Here is a 13,931-nt window from a genome sequence, read left to right as displayed (position 1 = left end):
CGTGATCGGAGCGGAAAAGAGACATCAAGTTCTCCAAGCCAAAGATGAAAAACAATCCAGATAGTTCTCAGCGAAAGGTGCAGAAGCAGCATCTGTGATGGGGGTGCATCAGTGCCCAGTGCCCCTGCATGTCTGTGAAGGTACCATTAACGCAGAGGCATATTTTGGATTTTAGAGACAGATCAAGTTGACATCTCTTGCAGGGACATCCATGTCAGCAGGACAGTGCCAGGCCTCCTTCTGCACGGGCTGCAACAGCGCAGCTTCGTAGACACAGAGTGCTCGACCGGCCTACTGCCAGCCCAGATCTGCCTCCTATTGAAAATGTATGGCACCTCATGAAGAGGAGAATGAGACAAGGACAAATACAGACTGTTGAGCAGCTGAAGTTTTGTATCAAGCAAGAATGAGCAAAAATTCCACTTGCAGAACCGGCACATTAGTAGGCCTATCTTCACTTCGCAAATTATTAGAAGTGTAATTAAAAGGAAAGGTGATGTAACACACTGGGAAACATGTTGCATGCATGAAATTTGTTTTTATTTTTTCAAAATACAATTACCCTGGTCAGTAAAAGTGTTGAAACTAAAGGTTCATGTGAATTTACAAATCTCAGATCTTTCTTTTTATTGCATTTTGGAAAGTATCCCAACTTTCCTGAAAAGGGGAAACTAGTCGTCACAGTGTTGAAAGCTGGAGGACTTTTTACTGTCAGACTGTCTGAGGATGAACGCTGAACACGGCTCAGTTACTGCTCTCGTGTGATGGAGGATCATTTTCTGTTGCTGCTGTGTGTTGCCCCTGTGTCTGTCGAGCTGCAAGAGAGAGAAGATAAACATGGAGATGATTTTATTAACTTCTGTTGTTACTTTTCAACATTTAAAACATTGTATTTATGGTAATTATTAGTAACGTGTTGTGGTTATCAGTGACTTGCAACTCTGTTTGTTTGTTAGCAGAATGTCTCAAAGAAGACTTTTCAGTTTCAATGACACCTGGTAGAAAGTTGGGACAAGTGATTACTTTTGGTGCAGATCTAATAGTAGCAACAGTGCCACCATGTGGCCGTCTCTGAAGCACTTTACATTAGAGTTATAATTCCTGAGCTGTGATCTCCCCTCTTTTACCCTGATTTTGTACCACACACAAACTGAAACATATAATACTTAGATGAGCCTGGAAAAACATTTTATTACTATTTGGCGTATCTGACATAAACTGTACTAATTCTTCAATTTTAGATGACGTGACTGTGCTGGTCAATTTGATGACATTTACCTGTAGGTGGCGCTACAGCAACATGATAAACACTGTGAGGGCTTGCTAGTTGTTCAATATGAAAATTGTTATTTTTCAGATTTTAAAATCTTCTTTGAGATTATGATACAGAACTGCTGAATAGTTTCAGACACACAAAACCACCTGCAGGTCAAACTATATTCACCTTTTCTCCAGGAAGTGACAGTGATGCTGATATGATGATTAAACAGAGTATTCCAACCGCAATATGAACAGACGACCACAGGTAAAGAGCACCTGGAAGAGAAACAGACATGGTTTGTTTTACTTGGGAAGAAGGTGGTGTTACAGTCACGGTAACTCAATGCAGTTTCATTCATCTGTCGAGCTGAAAAAACTTGTTCCCAATGTTTACTTTCCACTTTCTCAGACAAATCAGCTCCACAACTACACTCACTATTAGAAACTGAAACCTTTGTGATTATAACAACTGACTTTGTGAAAATAGGGGGGAAATGTACAAGTCTGGCAGGCCGGTACTTTGTCTTAACTTTATTTTTATCCATATCCATAAAATTCCAAAAAGAAACATTAGTTTGTCACTGTCAGCCATATTTTTCGTGCATGTTCTGAATCATTACAATAACAGACTGTTGAGGAAGGCTCTGTATTCTGTGTCTGTTTTTTAGTGAAACAAAGTTAAATAAATGCAGGTTAAATCCCACTAAATGAGACATCTTTGCCACCTTCTGTTATAAAGTTGTACCTGCGTCAAGTGATGTTAGTAATGACACTGGGAAATCACTCCAAAACTGCTGCTCTATCCTGTGGTGTGCCACAGGGTTCGGGCCTGATTTTATTTATATTGTATATGCTCCCTTTAGGCAACATTATTAGTAATTTCAAGGGCATTTCTTATCACTGTTATGCTGATGACATCCAGCTGTATGTCTCTTTAGGGTCAGATGAGTATGACAAACTGACCACACTATGCAACTGCCTCACCGCCGTTAAAAGCTGGATGGCTAAAAAGTTCTTTGAAGTGAACACAGACAAGACTGAGGTCCTTATAGTTGCACCCGATAGCAAAGCTCCCTCGATCACTCAGCATACTGGATCACTTTCATCAGTAGTAAAATCAAATCATAGAAATCTGGATGTAATGTTTGACACATCAATGCACTTTGATCGAAATGTTAACATGTGTTTTTGCTTCATTTAAGAAACACTGCCAAGCTCAAATCTGTTGTTTCAAAACCAGAGTTTGAGATAATAATCCATGCTTTTATTTCCTCCCGCTTAGATTATTGCAACTCCCTTTTTACATCTCTTAGCAAGTCGTCCCTGGACTGTTTAAAAATGGTCCAAAGTGCTGCTGCAAGGCTGTTGACCAGGTCCAGCCATTCTGTCCTCTTTACATTGGGTCATTGTTAAATTTAGGATTCAATTCAAAGTGCTTGTTTTAACATACAGAGCGCTGCATGATCAGGGACCCGGGTACATCTCAGACATGCTGCACCCGTATTTTACCACTAGGCCTTTAAGATCTTCAGACCAAGGCCAACTAGCTGTACCGCGTACACGTCTAAAAACTAGTGGTTGCACCAACACTGTGGAATACTCTTCCCTCAGACCTACGCTCTCAGGTCTCAGACTTTTTTATTTAAACAGCCTTTTGTCTCCCTGTAAACTTTTAACTGTGAATAGTCTCTTTAAAATACAAAATGCCTTAACTGTTATTATTTATGCGTCTTTCAACACAATTACATTGATTATATTGACTGATGCCTTTATAATTTTTGATGCTTATTTATGACTGATTGCTCCACTGTTTTATTGTTGCTTTTGTTTAGTATTGTTTTTTTATTGTTTTTTTTTTAGTTTTTTTTGTAAAGCACTTTGTGACTTGCTCTGTGACAGGTGCTATATTAAATACATTTTACTTACTTTACTTAATTACAAAGGATTGTGGATAATCCTCAAAGCAACGGAGGTTTTGCTGCTAGGAAAGGCGTCCGCGGACTAAACAATGTTAAGTTAAGTTAAGCTAGCTTTATGTGCTAGCTGTATTTTTTAAGTTAACCGTTTATTTTATGTGTTGTATAGCCAGGAGGTAATCTCTTGACTATAACTAGCTAACTTTAACATGATGCCGCTTTTCCAGACAGAGCATGTGCTGTTTGTCGCGCTGTTTTGATTCTAGAGTGTGATAATGTGGGAATATTTAAACATGAAGTTGTTTCTTTTCTATTCTATTGTTTATTTGCCTCATGTATTTTTATGTTCTAATAAAGTTACATAATTGTTTATGCATAACTGTGTAATATAAAATGTATGTTAAAAAAGGTAACAGTGCAGGAAATCTGTGTAAATACATTTGGTACATGTTCATTTTTTCTCACAATATAAATTGTGTTGTTTCATTTATTTAGTTTAAATGAACTTAAATCTACTCTACGATCAATGTGTCAGTGTATTGTGCTTTTGAGTTTTAAGATAGTCCACCCTGGACAGGTCGCCAGTTACGTCATCTTCTTCTCATGGTTTTGGGTTGTTTGGTGAAACTTTTTTTCTTTAATGTCATCATACCTGTGTTTACTAGAGGTGTGGATGGTGCAGTTGTTGCTGCTGGAAGAGGTTCAGATGTGGTTTGTCTTGTTAGAGGTGGAGGAGTTGTTGTTGTTGTTGTTGGTTCCTTACGACCTTTAGTGAAGGATGGAGGAAACAATTTAGAGCTGATGCCACGACATGTCCAGCCTCTGTAACTCACTGCACTCTCTAATTCAGCATTTTGTTCGTCTGTCGATCTGAAAAAATGTGTTCCTGAGGTTTGCTTTCCACATTCTACAGCACAGTAGTAAAGTTCATACTTTTACTCTACTACATATTGTAAATGGTAAACCATGAGCTGAAAGGGAATGTGATATACGCCTGTAGTATCAAAGTTAAACCTGTTCTGCATTAGCTGATTTTTACAGATTACCAATCGATGGAGCTTGACGGGAACACAGTTAATAAGTAACGTCAATTTATGTCACTTGTTTTCATTAAAATCTTTAACACCAAGGCCACGGCTGAGAGTTCAGGGGTGTGAACACTTAACAAAGAAACGTTTTTACACTGACGTGTGTGTTTTGTGCCAAAGAGTAAAGCTGAAGTTTTATATTTTCTTTGCTCTGGGTTGTGTTTTTGGGTCAGAACCTGCACGTTCTGAATCATCACAACAACATACTGTTGAGAAAGGCTCTGTTCTACGGCTTTATTTTTAGTTTTAAGTAGAGTTTAAAAAGTTTCCTTCTCTCTTCAGCTCTCCTTACAGAAATAGATATTACAACATCTTTAATACGTCACAAAATGATTCACGTGATTGAAAAACGAACTACACCACGTCCATTTTGGTTGAGACTCAAAACTAAAACCACTCCCCAACTTACTACACGTAATTAACTAAACTAACAAAATTAAAAACAAAAGGATAAACTGAAACTTATTTATTCATAGTGAAAACAGAACATGTTACCTGGGAGCACCGTCAGCTCCACAGCTGCTTCATTATTACAGAAGTATGTTCCAGCGTCTGAGACGACAGCTCTGCTGATGTGAAGTGACTTATCTGCTGATGAACTGTATCGTTTCAGTGGGTCATGAATGTGTCTTATGTCTCTTTCTCCATCAACTGTATGTATGTCAACTCTGTTTCCGTTTGTCTCTCTGCTCCACGTCACTTTACCCTCCACAGGGTGAGGACATGGCAGAGTGATGGAGTCCTTCTGCCTGATTATTTTCTGCTTTTTCTCTGTAAAAGAAAAAAATTTCAATAAATTTACCTGTTTTAAGAGATGCAGTATTTCTGCTATTGTAACTCTGATCTATATTCACCATTAGAGACAGAATAACATCAATATGTCCAATGCAGTGGAAACACATTGAAGAAGGCAGCTGTTCTCCACCAAACAGCTGACTGTCCTCTTCCAGGATTGGCGAGAAATTTTATTTAAATCTAATGTGTTTCTAATCCATCTACAATTTCATTTACAAAGCCATGAGCACATTTTTGTCAGGATTGTGAAATATATTTGTTGAGATATTCCATATTAAGATTCAAATGAATGAATAAAGCTGTTGACATTAAGCTGTGTTAATATTATAAAATCATTGTATCAGCAGAGCAGCAGCTTCACTGCTGGTTAACAGGTAGTGTTTATAAAATGGTTAGTTCATACTCGTTGACAAAGAAAATTCTTACCTGCGCTGACATTACAGCCCAGGATAAAGACTAACAGCCAGCTGTAGATCTTCATCCTCATCCTCACACAGACTGAAGAGACTGAACAAACCAACACTGTTTCATTCTGAGGTGAGAAAAGAAACTCAGCTGCCTGCATGTGTAAACCCCATTTTGTTTGGTATCCTGTGGTTAATGAACACTGGCCCTTACTGACTAAAATGCGAAGACATCATCACCTTATGAAGCTGTTGTGCCAAACATGTGAACAAACTGTCGGCTACTTCCACATCCAGCAGACACAGAGCAACAAATATCATCAGATTGGAGAGGAGTTTGTGTCCAAAGAGCAGCAACGGCCATCACAGTTAAAAACTAAACTAAACGCAGAGAGCAGACATCTTAAATAGGAAAAAAAAATAAAGTTTTCAGCTGCCTAGAGAGCTCATCACACAGATAATAACGTCATGCTCTAACGATGGTGAAGGAAAAACATACAACTTGTTGTTAGGTGACAACAGTTGTTTTCTCTCTGGGGCGATATATTATTTTTACTATAGTGACAGTGTTTGTATTTAAGCTTAAGCTCGATAGTAATGGAAATGTGAATGAATGTTTTGTAATGTTGTCTTATCTCATGTGTAAGTAGGTGATTGGTGCAGACAAACATGTCACTTCCTACAAAGTTTGTCTTCTCAGGATGTAACACCATTTGCCCGACAAAGGCAGTAACGAAACATTGCCTGCATATAAATATATTTTGCAAGTTAGACAGTGTGCGGGAGTTTATATGCAGCTTCTGACCTACTTTCCCCCCACCTGTCTCAATTTATAGAGGTGCAAAGAAATGTTCTGTTCTGAAGGCATTGTAAGGAACACATCAGAATAAGCTGAAAGCAAGAGGAAAGAGGTGGGTGATGACGGAGTCCTTCTGCCTGATTATTTTCTCCTTTTTCTCTGTAAAAGAAAAAAATTTCAATAAATTTACCTGTTTTAAGAAAAGCAGTATTTCTGCTATTGTAACTCTGATCTATATTCACCATTAGAGACAGAATAACATCAATATGTCCAATGCAGTGGAAACACATTGAAGAAGGCAGCTGTTCTCCACCAAACATCTGACTGTCCTCTTCCAGGATTGGTGAGAAATTTTATTTAAATCTAAGCTTTAAGGTCTCAACATCACACAGCAGTTTCATAAGTGAACGAATGAAACTGCTCTGAGCTTTATTTGAATCTGAATGTGGAAAATGTCAAAGAACAACATATTCTGTAACTTGGGATCTACACATGGTCAAACATGTAGATACATTACTCTGGATTAGACTTAAATTAAATATAACTGCGATGTAAAGTGCTCTGTAGACAACCACATGGTGGCATTGTTGCTCCTCTCTATCGGTACTAAATCTAATCACTTGTCCCAGGGCTAAACTTTCCTTTTCAGTAGAGGTTGATGCAGAGCTCTACAAACTAAAAGACTGTTACACTGAACAACATATAGTGAGACAGAATAACTGATGTACTTACTAGAAGTAAGTAGTGATACTACGTTCTATGCATAGCAAGCTATATGTTCAGTCATTTATTTTAACGCCATGTGTTTTGCAGGACTTACAGCTGAAAATAGACGGAGCACTGCTCTGAAATAAATTTTATGATTGTGTAACGGGTGTGTTTCCCTCCTTTGCCCAAAACCCAAAATATAGACTGAGCAACTTCATATCGGATAATTTTGAGTGTTTTGTTATTTGTTAAACTGATTTTGCTTTTTTTTGCGCTTTAGAGATGATGATGATTAAGTGATCATTTACTACAGTACTCTTAATAAGGCCAACAAGACGTGCATTCAGTTGGAAGCTTTGCGGAAATGTTACAGGTCCAAGTTATAAAATGAGAGTCAATTAATTTTATCACCATTTCACGTGTCACATTAAACTCAAGTCTAATAATCCACTGAGAAACTCTCCATATGTTAACATTTATTTTCACACAGCATTTCTGTTATTGCTTTGATGTTTTGCACTCATTTCAGCGGAATACAGATTTTAAAAAAGGAGACGTTACAAAGCTCATGTGGCGCTAAGAACAATGTGAATACATAAACACAAAGCACCACTAAACTCTGAGTTCATTTGTACTTAATAGGTTCTCAAAAATAGAAATAAGGAATGAAGAGGAAATTAATTTCTGTGGGTTAAGTTAAGAGCATTGTGAGCAGTGAGGTACCAAGCAAAAACACATGTAATAACTGGAAAGCACAGAATCCTCTGAATGTGTTACTTCAATAATATAATATCTCTCATTGTCACGCCAGCTGAATGAAAGCAGGTAACAAAAGGCAAACCCAAAAAACCCCCCCAAAAAATGTTCTTCTTTCTGATTTATGTTGTTCAATTTCAGTTTACAGAAGGAGGAGAGTCTCTGATGGGTTCTGACTTCTGATGAACTTGGACCTTTAGCTAAATTCCACAAAGCTGTTTGATCCAAGTTCTTCTGTCTTTGTTGTACCCCACTGTTATACTGAATGTATGTATACGTGTCATTTTACTTATACACTTGGCAAAGGAAAACACTGTGCACATGAAAAACATGCAAAGCAACAAAAAGAAGATTATTCAACATATAGCCGAGCTTTTTACAGATTACAATGTAATCATGAACACTTTCATAGGTAAATGTAATTTAACAACACATTTTTTCCCAGTTACTGTAAGAGATTACTGTTACATTTATTTTGTAATTTAATTACGTAACTAAATAACATGTAACAAGTTACTCCTCCACACTGTGCGTGAGACATCAGCATGTGCAGCCATGTGCAGGACCACAATCAAACTACTTGAAACGGTCTGTGTCACTTATAGACTACTAGTCACAGTGTTGAAAGCTGGAGGACTTTTTACTGTCAGACTGTCTGAGGATGAACGCTGAACACGGCTCAGTTACTGCTCTCCTGTGATGGAGGATCATTTTCTGTTGCCTCTGTGTCTGTCAAGCTGCAAGAGAGAGAAGATAAACATGGAGATGATTTTATTAACTTCTGTTGTTACTTTTCAACATTTAAAACATTGTATTTATGGTAATTATTAGTAACGTGTTGTGGTTATCAGTGACTTGCAACTCTGTTTGTTTGTTAGCAGAATGTCTCAAAGAAGACTTTTCAGTTTCAATGACACCTGGTAGAAAGTTGGGACAAGTGATTACTTTTGGTGCAGATCTAATAGTAGCAACAGTGCCACCATGTGGCCGTCTCTGAAGCACTTTACATTAGTTATAATTCCTGAGCTGTGATCTCCCCTCTTTTACCCTGATTTTGTACCACACACAAACTGAAACATATAATACTTAGATGAGCCTGGAAAAACGTTTTATTACTATTTGGCGTATCTGACATAAACTGTACTAATTCTTCAATTTTAGATGACGTGACTGTGCTGGTCAATTTGATGACATTTACCTGTAGGTGGCGCTACAGCAACATGATAAACACTGTGAGGGCTTGCTAGTTGTTCAATATGAAAATTGTTATTTTTCAGATTTTAAAATCTTCTTTGAGATTATGATACAGAACTGCTGAATAGTTTCAGACACACAAAACCACCTGCAGGTCAAACTATATTCACCTTTTCTCCAGGAAGTGACAGTGATGCTGATCATGATGATTAAACAGAGTATTCCAACCGCAATATGAACAGACGACCACAGGTAAAGAGCACCTGGAAGAGAAACAGACATGGTTTGTTTTACTTGGGAAGAAGGTGGTGTTACAGTCACGGTAACTCAATGCAGTTTCATTCATCTGTCGAGCTGAAAAAACTTGTTCCCAATGTTTACTTTCCACTTTCTCAGACAAATCAGCTCCACAACTACACTCACTATTAGAAACTGAAACCTTTGTGATTATAACAACTGACTTTGTGAAAATAGGGGGGGGGGGGATGTACAAGTCTGGCAGGCCGGTACTTTGTCTTAACTTTATTTTTATCCATATCCATAAAATTCCAAAAAAGAAACATTAGTTTGTCACTGTCAGCCATATTTTTCGTGCATGTTCTGAATCATTACAATAACAGACTGTTGGGGAAGGCTCTGTACTCTGTGTCTGTTTTTTAGTGAAACAAAGTTAAATAAATGCAGATTAAATCCCACTAAATGAGACATCTTTGCCACCTTCTGTTATAAAGTTGTACCTGCGTCAAGTGATGTTAGTAATGACACTGGGAAATCACTCCAAAACTGCTGCTCTATCCTGTGGTGTGCCACAGGGTTCGGGCCTGATTTTATTTATATTGTATATGCTCCCTTTAGGCAACATTATTAGTAATTTCAAGGGCATTTCTTATCACTGTTATGCTGATGACATCCAGCTGTATGTCTCTTTAGGGTCAGATGAGTATGACAAACTGACCACACTATGCAACTGCCTCACCGCCGTTAAAAGCTGGATGGATAAAAAGTTCTTTGAAGTGAACACAGACAAGACTGAGGTCCTTATAGTTGCACCCGATAGCAAAGCTCCCTCGATCACTCAGCATACTGGATCACTTTCATCAGTAGTAAAATCAAATCATAGAAATCTGGGTGTAATGTTTGACACATCAATGCACTTTGATCGACATGTTAACATGTGTTTTTGCTTCATTTAAGAAACACTGCCAAGCTCAAATCTGTTGTTTCAAAACCAGAGTTTGAGATAATAATCCATGCTTTTATTTCCTCCCGCTTAGATTATTGCAACTCCCTTTTTACATCTCTTAGCAAGTCGTCCCTGGACTGTTTAAAAATGTTCCAAAGTCCTGCTGCAAGGCTGTTGACCAGGTCCAGCCATTCTGTCCTCTTTACATTGGGTCATTGTTAAATTTAGGATTCAATGCAAAGTGCTTCTTTTAACATACAGAGCGCTGCATGATCTGGGACCCGGGTACATCTCAGACATGCTGCACCTGTATTTTACCACTAGGCCTTTAAGATCTTCAGACCAAGGCCTACTAGCTGTACCGCGTACACGTCTAAAAACTAGTGGTTGCACCAACACTGTGGAATACTCTTCCCTCAGACCTACGCTCTCAGGTCTCAGACTTTTTTATTTAACCCTTTGTCTCCCTGTAAACTTTTAACTGTGAACAGTCATGTTCTCTTTAAAATACAAAATGCCTTAATTTTGATTATTTATGCGTCTTTCAACACAATCACATTGGTTATATTGACTGATGTCTTTATAATGTTTGATGCTTATTTATGACTGATTGCTTCACTGTTTTATTGTTGCTTTTGTTTTGTATTGTTTTTTTAGTTTTTTTTGTAAAGCACTTTGTGACTTGCTCTGTGACAGGTGCTATATTAAATACATTTTACTTACTTTACTTAATTACAAAGGATTGTGGATAATCCTCAAAGCAACGGAGGTTTTGCTGCTAGGAAAGGCGTCCGCGGACTAAACAATGTTAAGTTAAGTTAAGCTAGCTTTATGTGCTAGCTGTATTTTTTAAGTTAACCGTTTATTTTATGTGTTGTATAGCCAGGAGGTAATCTCTTGACTATAACTAGCTAACTTTAACATGATGCCGCTTTTCCAGACAGAGCATGTGCTGTTTGTCGCGCTGTTTTGATTCTAGAGTGTGATAATGTGGGAATATTTAAAGTTATCTTCTATTGTTTATTTGCCTCATGTATTTTTATGTTCTAATAAAGTTACATAATTGTTTATGCATAACTGTGTAATATAAAATGTATGTTAAAAAAGGTAACAGTGCAGGAAATCTGTGTAAATACATTTGGTACATGTTCATTTTTTCTCACAATATAAATTGTGTTGTTTCATTTATTTAGTTTAAATGAACTTAAATCTACTCTACGATCAATGTGTCAGTGTATTGTGCTTTTGAGTTTTAAGATAGTCCATCCATCCATCTTCAACCGATTATCCTGCGTACAGGGTCGTGGGGGGCTGGAGCCAATCCCAGCTGACATCGGGCGAAAGGCGGGGTCCACCCTGGACAGGTCGCCAGTTACGTCATCTTCTTCTCATGGTTTTGGGTTGTTTGGTGAAACTTTTTTTCTTTAATGTCATCATACCTGTGTTTACTAGAGGTGTGGATGGTGCAGTTGTTGCTGCTGGAAGAGGTTCAGATGTGGTTTGTCTTGTTAGAGGTGGAGGAGTTGTTGTTGTTGGTTCCTTACGACCTTTAGTGAAGGATGGAGGAAACAATTTAGAGCTGATGCCACGACATGTCCAGCCTCTGTAACTCACTGCACTCTCTAATTCAGCATTTTGTTCATCTGTTGATCTGAAAAAATGTGTTCCTGAGGTTTTCTTTCCACATTCTACAGCACAGTAGTAAAGTTCATACTTTTACTCTACTACATATTGTAAATGGTAAACCATGAGCTGAAAGGGAATGTGATATACGCCTGTAGTATCAAAGTTAAACCTGTTCTGCATTAGCTGATTTTTACAGATTACCAATCGATGGAGCTTGACGGGAACACAGTTAATAAGTAACGTCTATTTATGTCACTTGTTTTCATTAAAATCTTTAACACCAAGGCCACGGCTGAGAGTTCAGGGGTGTGAACACTTAACAAAGAAACGTTTTTACACTGACGTGTGTGTTTTGTGCCAAAGAGTAAAGCTGAAGTTTTATATTTTCTTTGCTCTGGGTTGTGTTTTTGGGTCAGAACCTGCACGTTCTGAATCATCACAACAACATACTGTTGAGAAAGGCTCTGTTCTACGGCTTTATTTTTAGTTTTAAGTAGAGTTTTAAAAAAGTTTCCTTCTCTCTTCAGCTCTCCTTACAGAAATAGATATTACAACATACTAACAAAATTAAAAATAAAAGGATAAACTGAAACTTATTTATTCATAGTGAAAACAGAACATGTTACCTTGGAGCACCGTCAGCTGCACAGCTGCTTCATTATTACAGAAGTATGTTCCAGCGTCTGAGACGGCAGCTCTGCTGATGTGAAGTGACTTATCTGCTGATGAACTGTATCGTTTCAGTGGGTCATGAATGTGTCTTATGTCTCCGTCTCCATCAACTGTAAGTATGTCAACTCTGTTTCCGTTTCTCTCTCTGCTCCACGTCACTTTACCCTCCACAGGGTGAGGACATGGCAGAGTGATGATGGAGTCCTTCTGCCTGATTATTTTATGCTTTTTCTCTGTAAAAGAAAAACATTTTTCAATAAATGTACCTGTTTTAAGAAAAGCTGTATTTCTGCAATTGTGAGCAACTCTGATCTATGTTCACCATTAGAGACAGAATAACATCAATATGTCCAATGCAGTGGAAACACATTGAAGAAGGCAGCTGTTCTCCACCAAACAGCTGTGTGAGGGATTTTCAAAACAAAATAAAGTTGGATCCCTGACTGTCCTCTACCCGGCTCTACCAGAATATTGGTGTCAGATTTAATTTAAACCTAATTTAGTCTAATCCAGAGTTCTTTTTCTAGAAAGACATGGATCCCAAGTTATAAAATATGTTGTTTGTTGACATATTCAGCTAAGCTTCAAAGTAAGCTTGGCCATCTGTAGTTTACTTATGAAGCTGCTACATAAATCTAATATATTATAACTAAGGTTCTCCTTTTGTGTGGCCGTGAAAGTTAAAAAGTCTTATCGGTCTTTTTTTTTTTTTTTTTTTTAAACCTGTCCTGCCCAGCAGCCTGGTATAGAGTATGATGACCTGGATACCATATTGTGCCAGACAGATTTTACTTTAACAAGAGAGTATTAGCAGCTGCATGCCACCAACAACCCACCCACCTGTCAAGGGCCGAGAACTCCAGGCACAAACCCAGAACAAACCGGAGCACAGCCCTGCCCCGCACCCACACTGCACATCCCGAAAACTAACTATATACCTCAGTATCCAGAGGGGTCCAACAACTGGCCGACAGAGAAATGGGGAAGCACGGATTCGAGGCCAACGAAGCAAAACAGGGACGCAAACTTGTCCCTCCAAGCCAACAAGGAAATGACTCCCCCGGACTCCAATGCACAAACTAAACGCCCAGCAGCCATTCAGAGACCCTGCCCAGGGAAAAAGCACAACAATCGCCCCACAATCCCACCGCAGCCCACCAAGCTGCAATCGGATCAACCCGCGCAGAGACCCCCACCCCCAGAAGCCAGGGCACCCTGCGACACCCCAAAGCACAAAGGACCCCAGACCGCATGTCCCGGGGGAAGCTGTACCCCGCCCCAAGGAAGAACAGCAGAAAGCCGTGCCGGGAAGCTCCCTGCCGCCAGGGAGCGATAACGCGGGAGAACCAGGCCAACGGTCCCCCAGCCCAGCCAGAGGCATCCCTCCCCAGAGTGCAGGCAGTGCCAGCAGCCCCCGAGGCCGATATCATCCCTGGACGGGGGCCCAGCCCCCCAAGTCAAGCACCCCCAAGGAGGAGCACCAAAACATACCCTGACAACGCAGGCCATGCGCCCCAGAGACTCCCAAAT

At 39.0% G+C, this 13,931-nt stretch overlaps 1 protein-coding gene and 1 long non-coding RNA gene across 3 annotated transcripts in view; both read right to left on the bottom strand.

Moving 5' to 3' along the window:
• LOC119907982 (proline-rich receptor-like protein kinase PERK8) overlaps positions 1-13,931 on the bottom strand; it is a 59,664-nt gene that overhangs the window by 18,557 nt on the left and 27,176 nt on the right. The window contains exons 1-3 of one of the 2 annotated variants that reach the window (XM_038725723.1): positions 5,486-5,643; positions 4,760-5,035; positions 3,829-3,942 (exon numbers count right to left, since the gene is read on the bottom strand). In XM_038725723.1, the coding sequence (XP_038581651.1) occupies positions 3,829-3,942; positions 4,760-5,035; positions 5,486-5,624 (529 nt within the window). In that variant the 5' untranslated portion in view covers positions 5,625-5,643. Of the gene's footprint in view, positions 1-3,828; positions 3,943-4,759; positions 5,036-5,485; positions 5,644-13,931 lie in introns of those variants that run through there. The other variant, XM_038725724.1, reaches the window with a different exon arrangement.
• LOC119908001 lies at positions 519-1,474 on the bottom strand. The gene is made up of 2 exons (XR_005445175.1): positions 1,445-1,474; positions 519-815 (listed from the first exon to the last, which is right to left on the bottom strand). It is a non-coding gene; the product is annotated as an uncharacterized LOC119908001 (long non-coding RNA).

The sequence above is a fragment of the Micropterus salmoides genome, unplaced genomic scaffold (assembly GCF_014851395.1).
Source record: "Micropterus salmoides isolate LMB-PRFRI ecotype aquatic unplaced genomic scaffold, ASM1485139v1 Ms_hic_scaffold_17, whole genome shotgun sequence".
NCBI classification, from domain to species: Eukaryota; Metazoa; Chordata; class Actinopteri; order Centrarchiformes; family Centrarchidae; genus Micropterus; species Micropterus salmoides.
The sequence above is the reverse complement of the archived record's forward strand: the minus strand, read 5'-3'. Positions and strand labels throughout refer to the sequence as shown.